Source organism: Primulina huaijiensis, chromosome 7, assembly GCF_012295235.1.
Source record: "Primulina huaijiensis isolate GDHJ02 chromosome 7, ASM1229523v2, whole genome shotgun sequence".
Taxonomy (NCBI): Eukaryota; Viridiplantae; Streptophyta; class Magnoliopsida; order Lamiales; family Gesneriaceae; genus Primulina; species Primulina huaijiensis.
Window position 1 is genome coordinate 22,843,239 of NC_133312.1, and position 19,354 is coordinate 22,862,592.

Sequence of the window (19,354 nt, forward strand, 5' to 3'; positions counted from 1 at the left end):
GGCCGAGGATTTAAGGGATCGATTCAAGAATCAAGATCAAGGGATTCCAAAAATTTGAAATCAAGGAACTAAAATCATGTCCAAATCGATAATAATCGACCCACTGACAATAATGTTCCTTGTTTTCGCGTGGCTAACAAACGAGACACGCATCATCATTCAAAGCTTGATATTATAGCAACTTTTGGAACCAATTGAATACATTGTATTTATCTATAAAATTATAATGTTTTTTCCATAATATATACAAAGCAAATGGGTCTACCAAAGATAACGACTCTTCCCAGAAATGACTCGTAGATTTCTCTATTATACAATCAAATCTCAACAATGACCCCCCAAAATGGACACAAATTACCAAGAATCCCCCTCATCTCTTACTTACACCATTACAAAGAGGGCAGTAAAACCAGTTAATACAATGACTTCCTTTAATTACAGACACTAGGAAATAACATTATATATACACTTTGGACAAAAATTATCAATAATCCACCTATCACTCACACAACCAAGATTGTGCAAAAATCATCTTCTCGTCGAAAATCGGCTTGGATTCTTTGTACAAGTACATTCTAGGCCAGGGCCGGGATGCTGCAGTTTCGCCTATCCCTATCGAGGCAGTCGAACCCCTCGACCCTCACGGCCGGATTGTTACCAAAATTTGCTCGAACACATCCACCCTTGCGAGTGGATGATGGGGAAGGGGCTAGACCAGACCCTTCCGCTGATGGAGTTGGGATCGCACGTGGTGAGACGGGGGTGAATTTTTCGTCCCCGAAGCGTGAGTCCCGAGTTAGTGGGTTAGATACTCTACTCGGCGGTGACCCGGGAAAAAATGGGGGCGACGAGGCTACATGGGTAACGGATTGATCAACACCAGAACCACCCTGTTAGATTGAAAAACCGAATTTCAGAGTCGAGTTGAATGCTTTAAATAAGAAACAAATTTTTAGCTACTATTATTAATTGCAAGTCTTACCAAATGAATGATCCATCCATTCTCAAATAAAGATTATATAGAAAACTAACCTTTGCAAGAATGATGTCAAGCAGTTCATTTCCAGCTTTAACTTCACAAATCTCTTGCTGATGGCTGTTACCAAAGAAAACAAAAATAAAAAAATAAGAAGGCTTAATATAATTAAAATGAAAAACCAGAAAAAGGTTCGTGATATTACAAAATTTACCTGACATGCCATCGGAGAGGTCTCATAGAAGAAAAGTCGGCAAGGGTGGTATGGATTAGGCCGAGCCGCCGCGGTTTTGGGCAGACAACAGTTTCTTTTTTCTCCATAGATCTTCCGCCACCGCTGGCCGTGGTGATCCCTATCATCTCTTCACAGGAAACAAAGCCCTTTTTTTGAATTGCATAGTGATTCATCTTTTAAATATCTTGAATAAATAATACCCCTGTTATGATAAGAAAGGTGAAATCTTGGTTAGAAAAATAAATTCAAGACAAAGGGATATGATAGATCCGTAGACAAGAGGGACGCAAACAACCTGAATTAACTGGGAATATTATAAATTTGTTTCTTTGATTTTGTTTTCAGTGATTAAGATCCGGACAAAGCGGCTAAATCGGAAAAAAGAGTCGGGCATATTTTGACTTGTTCTTACAGGCAAAACAAACAGTGCACATACAATATTTAAAAAATATTTTCCAGTAGTCATAGACGAGAAACACACAGATCTGTAGAAAAAATCAAAAGTTTTGTTTTTTTTTTAATCTTTCTAAAATAAGACGCGCTTTGGGTTAACAAATCAAGAAAGATCTCACGATCCAAGCTGAAATATTAAAAAATGTAATGAGAATTAAGCTGAAAATTTAACAGATCTGAAAAGACACAAACAATTTTCGAATTCCATATACGGAGCATATCTAATACAATCACAAGTCACCAGACTAAGAACTCGACTCAGAAAGTATATATATTCGCACAACAAAAAAAACAAGATTCAAGCTTCTTCACATCAAAGACTTGTTTTTTAATTTTCAGGAAAACATTTCGAACAGAGCCCTCTTCAACATACAAGAATCGCAGCAATAGTACTCCAAAATCACACGAAAGAATGTTTTCCCAGAAGTAACCCACCTCCATCCCAGCTGCAAGAAGGCGAAGAAACAAAAAATTAAAAGATGAGATCAAAAATTTACCTGGAAGAGCTGTACACGATTGTGTAGCACCTCCAAAAGGGGAGGATTCTAAGAGAGGAAAAAATAAAAAAGAAAAAGAAAAAAGAAAGACAATAAAGAAGAGCAGAAAGATAGGCTCGGGCAAAGAGTAGAGAGGGACTTTGGATCGTTTCCTTTATATTTATACAAGTCATGGCGAGGACTAACGAGAGACAAAATAATTTTAATTTTATTATTTTTGCTAATAAAATAATAAAATAATAAAATAATAAAATAAATATTAATATAATTGAACAAGAGATTCCATACTGCAGGATTTTGTTTCCATCTTCAACAATTTTTTTTTTGGTAATATATAAATTATACGAAATTAGTATGAAATGTTTAAATATAACATCATAGCATGCGGAGAGAGTTCGTTCTTATATTAAGACTAGTCAATATAGAAATTGAGCGCTACCAAAAAGTTTTGAAAAAATAGAAAAAAGAAATTGGGAGGAGCGTTAGTGGTTGGGATGAAAATTAATTATTTATTTAAAAGTAGATCAGAGGTCTTTTTTAAATATTAATTTAGATTTTGAAGACACTAAGCAAAGTAATTATATAAAATAGCTGTAACATTAAAATAATGACGTTTTGTTTTACTTTATTTTATAGGAGCCAAACCTACAGAGTGAAATTTGACCAGTCAAAATATAATTATGGTAATAACAAGCTTCTGCGCAGAGAAGGTGTTTAACGTTTTTTTTTGGACAATTTCTTTCCTAAAAAAAACTTTGATTTATACAATTTTTGTATAAATTCACTTCGATATAGGGTTTATCACACTGCTACAACGATATAAAATCATTTGAACCATCGGTCCAGACAGAAACATAATCACAAGTCTTAACAGTTAGCTTGAACAGCTAAAATTGGTAAGGTAGCAAAGAATGAGCTATAAATGATCTGATAGAAAATAAAAACCAGTGCTATGTGAGCAGCTAAAAATTAGAAGATTTGTGTGCTCAAAGACTGCAGAATGTCGAGTGCTTATGATCAAAATAATAATTTGATAAACACTTTTTGGTAATCTTCTTCAGCATTGAATCTGCATATTTATACTCGAGTTTTTCAACGGTCAAATCATTTCTAATGTTCCTTATATTGAGATATGATATTAAATCAAGTTGTCTTTTGTCTTCTTTATCTTTATAGTACACCGTAATCAATGCATCTTGATTTTTATCCAAATAAGATAATAAACGGGCTTCTAAAAAGTTGGTTTATGAGAGAAAAAGATTCTGCAAATATTTTTGTTATATTAGATGACATTCTCGTCGACTGGATAATGTGCATTGAATTGTCTAGCAATGTTCTACAAGTCAAGCTTGATGTATGCGGTTTGATATGCTCATTGGTTGGACTTAACAATGAGCTAGAGTTTCAATCTCTAGATTGGTCGGACATTTCGGATAGATAGTTTTGCGGTCTCTTGTATCTTGGATGAATAGTTGTCCACATTGATATCTACGAATACAAGGAAATAATAGTGATATTCCAGGGATGAACCAATCAAGATCAAGCTCAATCTCCCGGCCCTTTTCTAGGGCCCACAACAGCACCTTGAACCCATCAAGATTAGGCCCAAACTCCCGGCCCATCTCTAGGGCCTATAGGTGAAGGGCCCATGAGCAGCCCAGGTATTCTCTTATGAATATCAGGTTTGAGCGTATGATTTCGCATTCACTATATTGTTTTCAGCAGCGCCCTTAGCTGCTTCTCCCATATATCCTCAGTCTCTGACTTGAGCGTCGGAAAGGCTACGCCAGTACACCCTCCTGGCCCCCTTCTAACGGTCTTATTTGTGATTTAAGGCTCAGGGTAATTTTTAAGCATGCGTCTGGATTAGTGACACTTGCAGGAAACGTATCATAAATTTTCCGTGAGTATCAAATAGCTAGAACTGAAACAGTTCAATACTATTTATTATCATCAAAACGAGACAATTTGAATCTAACACGTGTGATATTAAGCATACAACTTGAGTGATGTTTTGCTCATGGAAAATCGATAACTAGTAAAACCAATCAACTCTCAATTCTGTTTCCAAAATACTGTTTATTAACTTGATTTAAATCAATTCAAATATCACAAAATTACAAATTAAATGATATATATTTTTTAACAACCATCTTTGATTCATAAGTGATACAAGCTCTTAAATCCATAGCAAACTCTCTGCCCAAAGATATTGGTAACCTGGGGTTGTCCAACTTTTAGCTTTCCTTCTGGTTTTCTCATGTCTTATATACTACCTATGATAATTAACACGCAACATAAATTCTGCTAAAACAAAGTATCACAATACCCGACTCATTTGACTCGTGTAACGCATGATGCCAACAAGATCCAGGAATATGATATCCCACACATATCGAAATACAAAAAATCATGGTGAGATATTCTCATTGTGCGTGTCAAGCCCGTTTGTCTCCTTTCGAAATTAGCGTGTAAGAATCGAGATTTTAACGTCTTTAATTGAGATACATTTCAACCACTGGAAATCACTGAAAAATAAATCAAATTAACAAGAAGGAATATTTTGTTGACATAGGGTGCTGGCTCCATTGGAGCGCATGTGGAAAAGTAAACTGAGAAATCATTTTTCTTTTTGAAATTCCATCTCAGAAGATAAAAAGAAGTCTTAAAATTCGAATCTACCCAAGATGTCAAGTCGCTTTCATGTCTTAATCCGAAAGGGGGAAAAAGTTTCCATTTCTTTGGGCGACTAAAGAAAATTCTTTGACGTAGGTAGTGGATGATGAGAAGAAGCATCGGGTTCTTGAAATTGATTTCATGCAAACAGTGAGTAATTTTCCATTCTTTTTTACCCTTTTTCAATATCTTCCACAAAGAAAGAAAAACTATGCACAAAAATTAATAGATCTTGAACTCGGTACAGCTACGCACATTCATCTTCAAATCAGGGCCTGGTTGAACCACTTCCACTTCGCCAGATTCAACAAAAAAATACTTAAAAAAAGATATATTCTGTGAAACAACAGAATTACAGCTCGCTTTAACGTTTCATAAACCGGCATTGGACTTGACGTAAATGATCAAGGTTAAGAAGGGTTATCGGCTGCTGCTCTTTTCTTGGCAAAATATTCTTCAGCTCGTGCAATGTTCTTAGCCACTGATGGCTTGACCCATTTCTTCCGGCCTGGGATTATGGTTAGGGAGCAACCTGCAGCCTCAAGCTTCTCTTTTGCTGATTCTGAGAAGGCACGAGCCTTGAAATCGAGTTTCACAGTCAGTTCTCCATCGCCTAAAATCTGAAAGAAAGAAAGAGTATTATGACAAGGGCTTTTCGAATGCTCGTGTCGAACATAATTGATGACCAACAAAATACATACAACTCAAACCAGTGTTTTGAATGACTAATACGGATAATTGGGGCATGGTGGAATTTGGAAAAGATTTGCTTCAAGACACAAATTTCTGCATAAGAAAAAGAACAAACTAAAAATAATCCTCGATACACCCCTGCCCTAGCTAAAAAATGGAAGACTAAAGAAAAATGACCAATTTGGGATAATCAGGTGTGGTTACATGAACAATTTTATAATTTAATATATCCTCGGATGTATGTTAGAAACTGAGGAATATATTCCTAGAAGTAACATTCAAAGGAGACACGCGAATGGCCATTTACGTTAGGCAACACAGACTCCAAAAATAAGTATTCACTCAAAAGATCAAACTCATGGAAGTAAGCACAACAAAAGTTTTACACCTTAAAACTATGAATAAATCTCGTCTTATAATGTCCCATCATGTGAAACCTTCACTTCAGTCCCAGAAAAACAAATTAAACTAACAGCCTCCGATAAAAAATGGCGGAAAACGAAAGAACTTGGAATTGGTATTCGATGAGATGGAATTTGTTAAATTTCTATGCAACCACCCATCTTCTATTTCATTTCAGTACTTCCTCCTAAGGTAGGAACACAAAAAAGAAGAAAAGAAATTAATGATAAGGAAAAGATTATTTGTTTTTGAGACAAACCATTGCATGGCAGCGAAGGAGACGCGCTACCTCTCTTAACTGGTGTCATAATCAGATTCAATCTGGACACATATGAAAGCTAGTGTCTAACCTGTGGGTTCTGTTTTGTACATTATCTGTTGAACATTCTCCAGTCCACTAACACAAGTCATGTGTCGCAGATATGATGACCGGCCATATTTAGGCCGGATATTATGGCATGACATACAGCCGGCCATCATTTCTGCAGCACATGATTTAAGTTAGTGAACTGGAGAATGTTTAACAAAGAATGTACAAAAAACTTCAAAGGAACAGAAAGCTCATATTCACTTCTATTCTATTCGGGTGGCTTAACATGCCCTCCCTAAAGTGTAAGTAATTAAGGTAATAACTAATAACTAATTATAAGTCAGCATGACTAATATATGAAAATATTGCAAAGTCTAGTCTTCTAATCATTGCCTTTAGAGGAAGTCTCCTTTCCCTTCCCGATGGGTTGATCAGACCCTTTGTCTTCAATGACTCCAGGGAAACCACTTCTCCCTCTTGAAATCCCGCATCAGCGATATCTTTCAAGTTGACGGGCACATACTTCGGGAGTCCAGCATGCATACCTTATGGGAAAAAATATACATATCAACAAAGCATGAATTAAACCTACTCGAAGTTAGTCTGACTCACTCTCTGCAGCTGATGTTACAGAATATAAATTCTATTACTTATGCACAACTGACTGAATGTTTCTTGATATTTATTCTCTTCATTCCAATTATGATTCCTCTTTATATCTGTTAAAAGTCTTAAGCCGTTTTTCATATTTTAATTGTCCATCATTCAATACTTTGAACATCAGAACGGTCCCTTTTAAAGGCTCCGAGACTCACACTTAATGAACAACACTTTCTTTTTTCCTTGCACAAATCAACTGAACTGAGATAATCTTATCATCATTGTAACTTCTCATACTCAATAACCTATCACTACACCTCTCATTAAGTTGTCATGATCTTGCCTTTTACCTCATTACCATGTGATTGGTGCATGCTACTCCGTTACAATCTCGCAATCCCTACAATTCATGACATATCAAACCACATCCTTTCCAAATCCACCTCTTTAGAATAGAGAAATTGAGTGCAAAGCAACCACAAAACCTCACACTAAACCATTCAAATACAATTTTCGTTTTTAATCCTCTCATCAGACCGATTCAATTTTTTGAAATGTCATTTTCACCAATTCAAGTATAATTTCAGTTTTAATTCAAAGATTCACCAAATCAATAACAGATTTCGATTTTTCATCCCCTCATTGTTCTGCAAAATCATGGACGTCTAATGGATGGCCAATTTTATAAGGGAAAAAACTTCAGTATTCCCGTGATTACAATTAAATAGTTTTTGCTGAAGACTAGAAGAGTATAATGAATTTGGGAATTAAAATTGATGCTAAGCAAAATAAACAGATTGACATAAAATCTTTTCGAAATTTCTAGAATCAAGCAGCATGGTCTAACGAATGCCAATCCTTTGACTTATGCACAAGCGGGAGTGGAAGCATAATTATCTGCAAACTAAACAAGTGCAACTATATCAAGAGTTTAAACTAATTTATTAAATGGATATCAAAAGGTTGCACCAAAATCCCATTCTGTCCGCTTGTTCTTAATCAATATTTCCACTGACTTTCCCCATGAAATTAAACACGACATTTAACTTTGAATAACCGCGATACCCTATTCAAAATGTAACACATTTTAAGATCAAATTTTCAGGCGTTGAGCTTTTAGCAGTCCACCATCCTATTCTTTTGGGAAAAAAAACTTAAGGAAAGTAATTCTAATCCATAAAGACCCACGATAATTAGATATGAATATAGTGAAGCAGGCATAATGAAATTGCTATGATGCAAGGATGTTTATATAGCTAGCGACTTTGAAAACTCTGTTGGATTATCGTAGTGATACTAATACCCTTTAACAGCTATCATAAACTAAATCAACTACATCATAGAACAATTATACAGCGGTTACCCCATATCAAACATCCCCCAGGGAAAAATCATCAGCATTATCCAAAATCACCATTAATTACACCACAAACAGTTCCACACATCTGTGTATAAGCTAAACTAGCCACAAATACATACAGAAAACGAACTAAATCGTGGAAATTTTCAATCTTTACACCAAAACTGTACCTCCAGCAATCCCTCTCAACTTCGGAATCCTCCGGTACAACGGCATCTGTCCACCTTCGAACCCCTTTCTAACCCCAGGACCAGACCTAGACTTCTGACCTCTCATTCCAAATCCGCAACTGCCTCCCTGTCCCGCCGAATGCCCTCTCCCCTTTCTCTTCGATTTCTTCCGCGACCCGGGTTGCGGGCCCAAGTTATTAAGACGAAACCGCACATTCTGGCCGCCTACTACAGTCTCTTGGACTCCAGAAGCAGCTGAATTCAGAACCACAAGTGGTTGCCTCTGTCTTTGTTCAGGGTGGAAGAGTTTTATGGAAGGAAATGCAAGTGGGTTCTCCTTTAACGTTCGTATATTGCCCTGTTGATTGGCAAAAAAAGAAAATTAAATCCGTAATTCTAAAATACAAGTGAAACTGGATTTCTTTGAGAATACATGATATGCAAAATAAATGGAGACATACACAGTACCTTGAAATGAGAAGAGGAAAGCTGAAGCAGGGGTGTTGTCGTGGAGAGGGAGAGAAGAGAAGACGCCATAGATTAAGTAACGTTTGGATATACCAACGGATGGGGGGTTATTGTTTTCTTTTTCCTCATCATAATTTTTTTATATATTTTTAATAATCTAGGTAAAGATACATTTCTGTTGTCAATAATTGTTATTAAAGAAATGAGATCGGAATAGATTAATTTACAGAAAATTATATATTAATGATTTTCATGTTATTTTAGTCAATAGAAAATTAGTACTCTACATGTACTTTCAAATTTGTACAATAATTCTTACAACTCAAAAAAATCAATACAAAAATTTTATTTATCAAAATCTCATGATAAATTAAATATAAAATCTCATTAGACAATAACAAAATCTCACAATATAATTGTTGTAAATATCGTAGTATGATATATTGGTTGTTCTTTTAACATTATCCGTAAGAAATTCAACGTAATATAATTTGTACAACAAGTATTATAAACGTGAAATTGGTCTTCAGTCCCCAGCCGTCGTTTTTTTTTGTGTTCAGTTCCTGGGTACTTTTTTAATACCACATTTCCACATGAAGTGTACCACATTTCCACATGAAGTGTACCACATTTTGTATGACATAGTACCACAATTTTGTGGGTAGGGAGTGAACCCAAAGAAATATTTTGATTGGGGATTTTTCACCAACTTCCCCTATTATAAAATGAGTGCAAAAGATATTTGTTTAAAAATTTTGTGTTATAAATCTAAGGTTATTCTTGAATGGAAGGATTTCAATACATTCAAATATATTTTTGTTATTTAGTGAAGTGACATCGTAAACCTCAAATCCACTCATTTCATGTGTATATAGTAGTATTTCATGTTAATTATGATATATTTCAAGTCCATCCAATAATGATGTAATTTGAAATTCATTCTACTTTATATAAATAATAATATGTAAATAAGTCATGTGTAGATTCAATATTTGATCTATTGTTTCATTGTTAACAATAAAATTATAATTCTAATCCATTGAATTTGAAATAAATTCATTCAAGCGCAATATAAATAAATTAATAATTGTTGAAAAACATATTGGTAATAAATCTTATAATTTTGTATAAATTAGACATTGGAGAAAATATAATATAGAATTGATATCATAATAATAATTAAAATTAACTTTGAGAGATCGAAGAAAAAATTATAATACATAGCGTTGACCACTTATTTTACCACGTGCTACTGATTTATGAAAAATAAAAATACAATATAAATAATATATTCTAAATCTTAAATTAAATTATTGCGTTTAAATGTTTTCTTCTTTTATATTTTCAATTTTTATTGCTTTCACGATTTTTTTGTCATCAGCTTTTTCTTCTTTGTGGAAAAAACAATATTCTCATCATCTTCATTAGCAAATCTTATGGTGTTGTCGACATCAATCATTTGCATTTTCATATCTGTATTTTTTGATTCTTTTGTTGGAAAACTTTTTTTTATAATAATTTTGATGCTGAAAATCTTTCTATGCAATAATTTAATTATCCCCAATATTCATTATTGTGTTGTTATCGTCTTCTATTACTTATATTTCAATATTTTTACAATTGAGACAATTGATGATAATCTTTTTTCTTTTTAATTTCTTGTTGTTCGGAATCTACTGATATCTTTTTGCATTCAATATTTCGTTGTTGAAATTTTTTCTTATATTTTGAATGTGTTCAATTATAAATTATTTAAATCGCTTTGTCCATTTTGAGAAGAAATGTATATTCTTCTCTATTTGATGCCTCTACAGGTCTCCACACAAATTAAGTTTTTTTTTGAAAATTTTTTTTCGTTTAATCTACAAGCAAATAAAACGAAAAAATTTTGTTATTTCAGTCTTCTACAAATTTTTTTTTTTGTCAATTTTTTTTAACTTAATCTACAAGCAAATAAAACCAATGAATTTTGGTTATTTCATCATCTAGACAATTGAAAAATATGATTTAATTAATATGATATTAATTTATCAAAAAGTGTTCAACTCTTAGTGATATAACATATTTATGCAATATATTATTTAAATACAAAAATTCAAAATTACGATCAACATATTTTTTTTTATATTTCATACTATATTATTGGAAGTATTAAATTTTTATATATTAATTTTTTTCTTGAGAAACTTCTTGCATATATAAACTCATTCAAAAGATTATANTGTTGTCAAAATGAGGAATGGAAGTTTAAGATATGTAAATCTTTACAATAGTACCATCATTTGAATGAACAAGAAATATTAATGAAGAAAAGGAAGAAGGAATTAATAACTTGAAATAGCATCAGGCAGGGCTGCTCCACGGTTGCGAAGATATTCAGCTTGAGATTGAAAATCCAAGAGATTTAGATGTCAAATAAAATCTCAGTCCTCTTTTGAAAATAAAATTCTATTGATGAAAAATTGCAATTTTTGTCATATATCTTCAATTTTCGACAAGTTAATTCAATCGTTTTTCACTTTAAGTACCACTTCAACATCTAGTCAACGTACCTATCACATCAAAATATACCAAAATCACAAAAAAAAATATCCAACTAAAACTGAAATTTGTAACATAGAAACCAAAATAGAAAATACTTGCACATAATTACAGGTCATATTGCTATAGAGGGAATTTTCAAACATTGAAAAAAGTTTTGAATTATATCATCGACACCCATTTTATTTTCTCCCATATTCAGCTTTGGTCAGCCCCAACTATTTTAAAAAAAAATTGTTTATCAAAATAATAATAATTTCTAGCTTGTAGGGTGTCAAGTAGTAAGTTTCTTGGAACAGCTTTAATTTTTAGTCCTAATTCAAACGTGGTGACCACAGGTTTTCTTGCTAGTGTGCATCAAATTCTACAGTAATTGAGTATAATTTTCTCAAGAATAAAATTTCACCATGATTTTTGCTATTTTTTTATCATTGGGGCACTGAAATATGGACAAAAGGCCAGATCTTGGATAATCGCACAATCCAGCTTCACCTACATAACAGAGGCTATTCAGATTTCAGAATATTATATATATGTATATATATGTATAAGCACTAGGGGATTAGGCCTTGTCGCGCATAGAGTTGACCTGCCAATTAGAGTGCATATATTTGTTCATTTACATGGAGCCTATTTTTGAACTTGTTGGTAGCTCGAAATTCAACTGCTGCAGCTTTTGGCCGAAATTTGCTTAAATCTGCAAATATTCTTAAGCAGCTAGCTAGGCTGTGTGATTTGTTGTTTCTGTATCTCTAATTTTCATTAATATTATTTTTACAAAAATTTAAGTTTTAATAAAGAGTGAAACATTACATTACGACTATCGAAACCCTAGAGTTTGAAACTTTTGGCTAATCTTTCCCAGCTAGTAAAATTTGGTGAATGGAAAAAATTACAAATACCTATAAAATAAACTATAGTTACTGATGCTCTTTTTTGCATTGGCATGTGGTATGGGTCTGATTAAATATCATGCGAGAACGACTAGGACGTTGTGTTTTGAACGAGGGGAAAGTTGTAATATTCCTTCCCAAGGAACGATGGAAAACAAGTAGAAGAATATGCCACTTGCAAGAATAAACTTGGTCATTCATTTTAAGGGAAAAACTAGATCTCTTATGTATGTTTCGAGAAAATTACATATTTGGTAATGTATGCGTTTTTCAATTTTAGTCATGTTATTGTTAATTTACGGTCTTAGTACCAACTAGCACTTTTTTCAACTTTGGTCATTTTTCATCGGAGTGCTGACGTTGTGTCAGACACTTCAGAAATGTCAATCTTTATGTCATCATTTTCTAGCGCCATGCCATATCTCCGATGAAAAAGAACTAAGACAAAAATGATAAATTAGTTGATTAAAATGGTAATTGAACTATAAATAGAAAACAAAATAGAAAAACATACAAGTTGCATGATCAAAATTGTAATTTTCCTTGTTCTTCATAACACGGCCAGCGAGTTCTAGTTTTTTTTTAAAATATCTTACCAAACCCTTTTTTGCAAATATCTATAGAAGAGCTTAGTATATATATAAATAATTTATATTAATAAAATCATCAGCCAGTATTAATGAATATGAAGATATTGCTATTATAGTCAATTATTCAGGATTGGATTTGCAATTGGCCCTGGTTTAATAAACGTAATATTTCTTATGATAAGTGAGAAAAGACTTCGAGCGATCTTGGTCGACAATCAGTAGTGAGTAAGTATCTTGTGAGATGGTCTCACGAATCTTTATCTGTGAGATGGGTCAACCATACCGATATTCATAATAAAAAATAATACTTTTAGCATAAAAAATAATATTTTTTCATGGATGACCCAAATTAGAGATTCGTCTCACAAAATACGACCCGTGAGACCATCTCACAGAAGTTTTTGCCATTAGTAATATAATATGGCAACATCCAAAAACCTCAATAATGGATAAAATGCGAGTAATTTTAGTACAAAATATTATTTAATACATTTAAAGTTCCACAAGTTTTTTATGATACGACTTCGTTCTATGAAATGACTTAAAAGCCCAATAGAATACTATCATATTCAAAAATTCAAAGCATATTTTCTTTTATAAAACAAATCATTATATCTTTCTTTTTTTCACACCCAAATTACAAATTGCATTCATAAGAATTTTGCAGTTGCTTCCCAAATTACTCTGAATTGAATTGATTTAAGGAAATAAAATTTAGTAAGAAACGGGTATAAATTATAGCTCCGTTTGGACATATACTTTAAAAACGTTTTTATAAAAAAAAATAATAATTTTTTTAATAAAATATTTTAGAAGTTGTTTTAAGAATAAATATGTTTTGGACAATTAAAATTAAAAAGTAATATATTTTGATTTCCATCACTACCTTCGATTAAAAAAACATTAAAAAATATATAACAATTGTTTTTTAAAAATATACTTAGAGAACACTTTTTTTCAAAAATATTTTACAAAAATTTTATCCAAACATATATACTTTTAAGTTTTTTCAAATGGAGTCTTATACGTTTCTACAATAATTACATAAACAGTAAAAGTTTATCTCATGCTTAAAATATTTAAACATATAAGCATTTTTATTAATAACATAAGTCAAAATCTAATAATTTTTTTCAAAACAATTGATTTCTCGATAAAATTACTAATTCGATATTACTTTACAAAATTTTGGTTGTTTACTTTTATATTATTTTAGCCGCTAGAAAAAATAATTTTATGTCTAAAGACGTACAATCAAGTACATATTGACATTGAATGAAAAGGAGAAGAAAATTCAAAGTAAAATGAACATTTTATTTTCAAATGATTGGTTAATAGCTCTTTGGAGTAAAAAAAAAATAGAACTTTGACAAATTATGAAGAATTTTGAATTTCTGTTAAAAGGCTTAGTTACAATAATTTTTTGGTTATGAAAATCTTTTAGTAAAAAAGAAAAATAAATGACAATATTATAAGAATAAACGAAGGTGGAAGTGGATCCATCGAATGATTCCGATGTGAATGGCATAATCCATCCACATTTCGGAAAAAACAAAAAAATTTGTCTCTTTTTACATCCGCATTTAATTTGTCAGTTTGCTTGGATCATATCTTTCTCTTTCAGTGAGTGTGCATTGTCAACACCAACATTAAAACATTGCCACTCTCACTCACCAAGAAACAACACAAAGAAAACATTAAGAAACAAATATACGTAGAATCCATCTTGAAACTGATTGATCATCAAATCTTCCAATTGCTCCAATCTTGTCCCTTTTTATCTCCGGCCCCAGTTCAATCCCTCTTCTTGATTCTGAAGTGTCATGTCTCTAACACCCCCGCCGTGCCCCACCGGTGCTCCGATGCAGGTGTAATTGCCTTCATTTTGGGTTATTCCGAATGTAGGAGTTGAGAGGACATGTCCCACGTAGTACTCGTTTATCGGTGGCCCCGAAGGGAACGGACGTTGAGGAGAAGTGTACATAGGCGGCGGCGGCGGCGGTGGCGGTATCAGCGGTGAAGATGCGGGGAACAATCTTGTAGGGTATATGGATCTGAAAGGCAAGGATGGATCGGACATGTTGGTTGCTTGATGATGGTATCCTCCATGTGGGATTGGTTGCCCATTGCTAAATACACACACATAATAATCAACATTTCGTTAAAATATAAATGCAATGAAAACGACTTTATTTTATTGATTGGGAGTTTGTAAATATATATACCTTGAAACATAGCCTAAGTGATGTGAAGTTGGGGCCAAATCATTACTGAAAACCAGTTGACGAGCCTTGTTCAATGTTTCTGTCTCCCTTTCTGGAACCACAAGAAAAAATTTATCTATATTAATAAACCATTTCATCAAGATTCGGGGTTCAATCCCCGCAACTTTAATACTATCTCCTCTCCAATGCACTCAAAAAAGTAAATTTAAATTCAAATTTATTAATAAGAATTCCAACGAAGAGTCAGTTTGAGAGAAATTAATTTTATGATTTGATGTATAGATTCTTTTAAACAATTTTGGAGTCGGACTTCCGTATCATTCCACACAAGTATTAATTTCTTGATAATAACGTATGAAGAAAAGATTGACAAAGACAGTGCTTCAATAAACTAGGAATATTATGTCATTGCCCAATAAATAATAATAAAAAAAACAGTGGGAGCATTTCATAGTATAACGAACTTTGCTAAAATTCATGTTTTCAAAGAAAATGTAGTTTTAATAAAATAAATAAATGAAAAGAGTTTGCCTTGGCGGTGGCGGTTCATGTGTCCCCCAAGAGCTTGAGATTTGCAGAACTTAAGGGAACAAAACCTGCATTCATACACCTTCCCACACTCATCTTTTGCTTCATTTGCGCCGTTTTTCTTTTTTCTGTAGCCTCCTCCTGCAACTATGCCATTTAAAGCAACTTTGATGAGACACATCTTATGCCTACACTTCAACCCTAATTCAACCTAATTAACTGTGATGTTCCAGCATAATTATTTTCTTTTTCTTCATGTCTTGTCAATGTTTTTTTTTGCTTTCTAGGGTTTCGATCTCACACTCCAGTTGCCAAGAAAAAATGGGTTATCTTTTTGATGAAGACAGAAAAGAAAATCTAGGAGGAAACGGAGTTACTAACGGGAAAACACGTTTATTTAGCTCAAAATGAATCGAGATGCAACTGTAAGAAGTAGAAGTAATGCATATAATTTGGAACACCGAAAGTGATGGTGTTGATCTAGCAAAAGTTGTTGATTTCATTTTGGAATCAAGATGAAAGAAATTGTGGTTTTTTTTTCCTTTCCATCTTCAAATTCAAGAATCCGCATCCAATAAAGCAATAGTAAAGACAAAGCCATGTACCAGCAGATGAAGAGCTATCTTCAGAGGTCTGTTTACCGTAATCTTCGGGTAAGTTATTAAGATCTAATGGATTTCCCTCTGATCTCCTGGAAAAACAGAAGAACAAAAAACAGAAAACAGAAGACAGAAGGTTAGATAGGGACCAGAGCAATTCAAATCAAAAGCAAGCTAGAAAACATTTAGAAGATAAGATAAGATAGATGCAGTTGTTCGGGGGAGTTTAATTAAGTTTTGTGGGGTGAGGCCTACATAATGGAACGTCCGACAGAGAAAGACATATGCCAAAAGATCAAAATTTCTTAGAACTGATCAATAATTCTGGACTTTCTTGCAAATGGGGTTCAACTTAAGCTTGGAAAATTATAAGACTTTCAGTTCGGGACTGAAATTTAGAGGGCTATAGTTGAGTGATGGGTGAAGAAAAAGAAGGGTTTGAAAGTTCTCTCTCAGTTTCTTTCTGCCAACCACACTGGAAACATTTTCATTTTAATATCTCTCTCCCTTTCTCTCTCTAATATATATCTCTCAAGAAAATTGAATGAATATGAAATAAAGACGCAGAGGGTCTCGTGACTTTAAAAAGGACAGAGTAAAAGAGAGGCTTGGTGTGCAGATGCATGGTAGTATAGTGCAGTGTAGTGTCATTTGGTTTGGGATTGAGAGAGAAGAATGAGAGGGACGTTGCCTTAATCTCTTGGCTCGGCGTATAGTAGCTAGTTTTATTGCCCTGGAGCTAGCTACATACTAGACTCATGATACCATAACATATATATATGTCCATACACACAAAATCTTGCAAAACTTAGCTACCCCATCTTCATCAGGGGAAAACTTGGCCAGGAGGATCATGTTGCGTCCTAAATGTATGTAAGATCATTTGAGAGTTGGTGACGTGACAATGTTCAAACATGAACCGACTGCTTACAATGTTGTTTGTGGTATATACGATGATCGAAACATAATGATTAGAGTATTATATAATCTAAAATATTTGAGTTGTATTATCATTTATAGTACACCTATCGCTATATAATCTTTGTGACTGTCATGATGATACATACAAGGCTTTTTCGGGATCGATAGTAGTAGAAATTTTAGTTATGGAGGTGACATGACTGTTGTAATGAATGGTAATGCAAGACTTAATGATGTATATATACTTAATTGATAGATGAAATTATATAAACATATTAAATTTCAAAAAATATATATATACACTTGTAACTAATAGTCAACATTTACAAGACGTCCGTTCTTCTTATCCCATCTTCGACTTTTCATGGCTCGACTTGAACCCAACCACACAAACACAAGGATATATAATTGATAATCTAGAATTGGTAACAGTTACCTTGAAGCTAGGAATTGCTTCCAAAATGGCATCTTATATATATTGCATCAAATTAACCCTTGCCACTTAATTTCGGAGGAGGGAATTGGCATTATATACACTAAAGGCAGTGAAGACAAAGGCTTTATCATATACACATGACTGTGCAGTCATGCTCAAATTCATGTTAAGAAGAGCATGCTTCCTGTGTAAGGACCTAGGTCTCGTGGGGTTATCGTACTCATGTCTCATTTATTGAGGTGTTTCTATCCATCTTAGTACTTTCAGTCTTAATCTCCCTAGAAACCATTAGTACTTATTGAGGAATCGCCTTTTCAAAATGTCCTCATGCACGCATTAATAACATAATATCAAGAAAATGTATATAGTAATTTTTAGTTTCTTCATTTTCTAACATAATTGGTTAACTTGTCAAGTTTAGTCATTTTTCACCAGCAGTGTGTTGAAGTAGTATTGACACTGATATGATGTGACACTATATGTTGGTGACATGATATTGGACATTGTTGTCTGACATGTCCGAACCATGTTAGCGATATAGTAAAAAAGACCTAGAAGAGAAATCAAATATCAACTTAATGGATTAAATCCAAATTTTACCATTAGAAATATGTAAATAAATACCAACTGATAAATAAATTTGATCATTATGATTTTATTTCTAATGAGCATAGTAAGTCATAACAAATCAAGCATCAGGAAATTTTAAAATAGTTTTGATAAAGCCAAAAATCCTCCATATTTGGCTAATAGATTCAGCATAATCTCATAACACCACTTAGTCTATTAACTAAATTAAGACGATTTAATGTATAAAAAAATCACTTCATACAATTTATTGTAAAGGGTAGATTCGAGAATAAATATGAATAAAACATTAATAATCAACTTATACCAATATTTTTGCACTCTTCACAGCCTTTTCAGTATTTGCTAGGATGGACAATTGAACGTGAATTTCAAATATTTTTTATATTAATTAATATAAACAATTTCAGTAATAGCTGTGATATGTTTCAAATACCCAAAATGAGTGTCATTTGATCTAAATTCATCAAGTAATTTTTGAAATCAAATACATCAATCGAAACACAAACATCAATTAATATCTTTTAGGCAATTTACATCAAATCTTAACATCCTAAAATGTAGTTTTAGTTAACTACATTTTCTTCTTTTGTAATTTTGGTTCTTTTTTCTAACGTGGCGTCGATATGATGCTGATGTAGAATTCTTGTGTATAATAATCACACAAATGGAAAATAGACTAAAATTAACAAAAATTGAAAATAGATTACTTAGATTCAATATTTTTTACAAAAAAAAACATAATTACGAAAAAAGTAAACATACCAGAAGAACATTTCTTTTCCAAACTAAAAAATTTGTCCTCAATATCATGCGGTTAAGAACAGGTGCAAATAATAATAATTTAAGTTCGTGCCCAATGCCTCTGTTAGGTCGTGAATTAAATTATTCTTGCAAGTATAAAATGTGGTTCAGCAAGGAAATGTCTATCCAATTAAAGCGATTTTTGTACATTCTTTATATTATTTTAATTTTATTTTTTTGATACAGTCGTTAATTCTAGTTAATAAAATAATATTTACTCAATTTAATTTTCTTCTTGTAGTAAAATATTTTTAAAATTCCTTATTTTTTTTGAAGGGAAAATATATTATTAGGAATCAGTCAAATTACAATCTTCATTCAACGCTTCTAAAATAAAATCTGGAGGGGAATTCCAGATAGAAGGACTAGCATGAAAGCAAGATTCCCTA

The 19,354-nt window shown here is 32.7% G+C and overlaps 3 protein-coding genes across 3 annotated transcripts; all 3 read right to left on the minus strand.

The window, feature by feature from the left end:
• Positions 1–155: 155 nt before the first annotated feature.
• On the minus strand, positions 156–2,320 carry LOC140980085 (uncharacterized). Its single transcript, XM_073445758.1, has 4 exons — positions 2,162–2,320; positions 1,191–1,413; positions 1,033–1,096; positions 156–890 (listed from the first exon to the last, which is right to left on the minus strand). Exons 2-4 carry the CDS (start codon positions 1,382–1,384, stop codon positions 576–578), a joined length of 573 nt encoding a protein of 190 aa, XP_073301859.1. The 5' UTR covers positions 1,385–1,413; positions 2,162–2,320; the 3' UTR covers positions 156–575.
• A 2,746-nt stretch (positions 2,321–5,066) lies between these two features.
• On the minus strand, positions 5,067–8,946 carry LOC140980102 (large ribosomal subunit protein uL15c-like). Its single transcript, XM_073445780.1, has 4 exons — positions 8,841–8,946; positions 8,373–8,730; positions 6,636–6,787; positions 5,067–5,457 (listed from the first exon to the last, which is right to left on the minus strand). The coding sequence occupies exons 1-4, from the start codon at positions 8,907–8,909 to the stop codon at positions 5,248–5,250; spliced, it is 789 nt and encodes a 262-aa protein (XP_073301881.1). The 5' UTR covers positions 8,910–8,946; the 3' UTR covers positions 5,067–5,247.
• Positions 8,947–14,300: 5,354 nt separating this feature from the next.
• LOC140981727 (zinc finger protein JAGGED-like) lies at positions 14,301–16,798 on the minus strand. The gene is made up of 5 exons (XM_073448141.1): positions 16,472–16,798; positions 16,223–16,308; positions 15,621–15,764; positions 15,090–15,180; positions 14,301–14,993 (listed from the first exon to the last, which is right to left on the minus strand). Exons 1-5 carry the CDS (start codon positions 16,498–16,500, stop codon positions 14,642–14,644), a joined length of 702 nt encoding a protein of 233 aa, XP_073304242.1. The 5' UTR covers positions 16,501–16,798; the 3' UTR covers positions 14,301–14,641.
• Between the last annotated feature and the right edge of the window lie 2,556 nt (positions 16,799–19,354).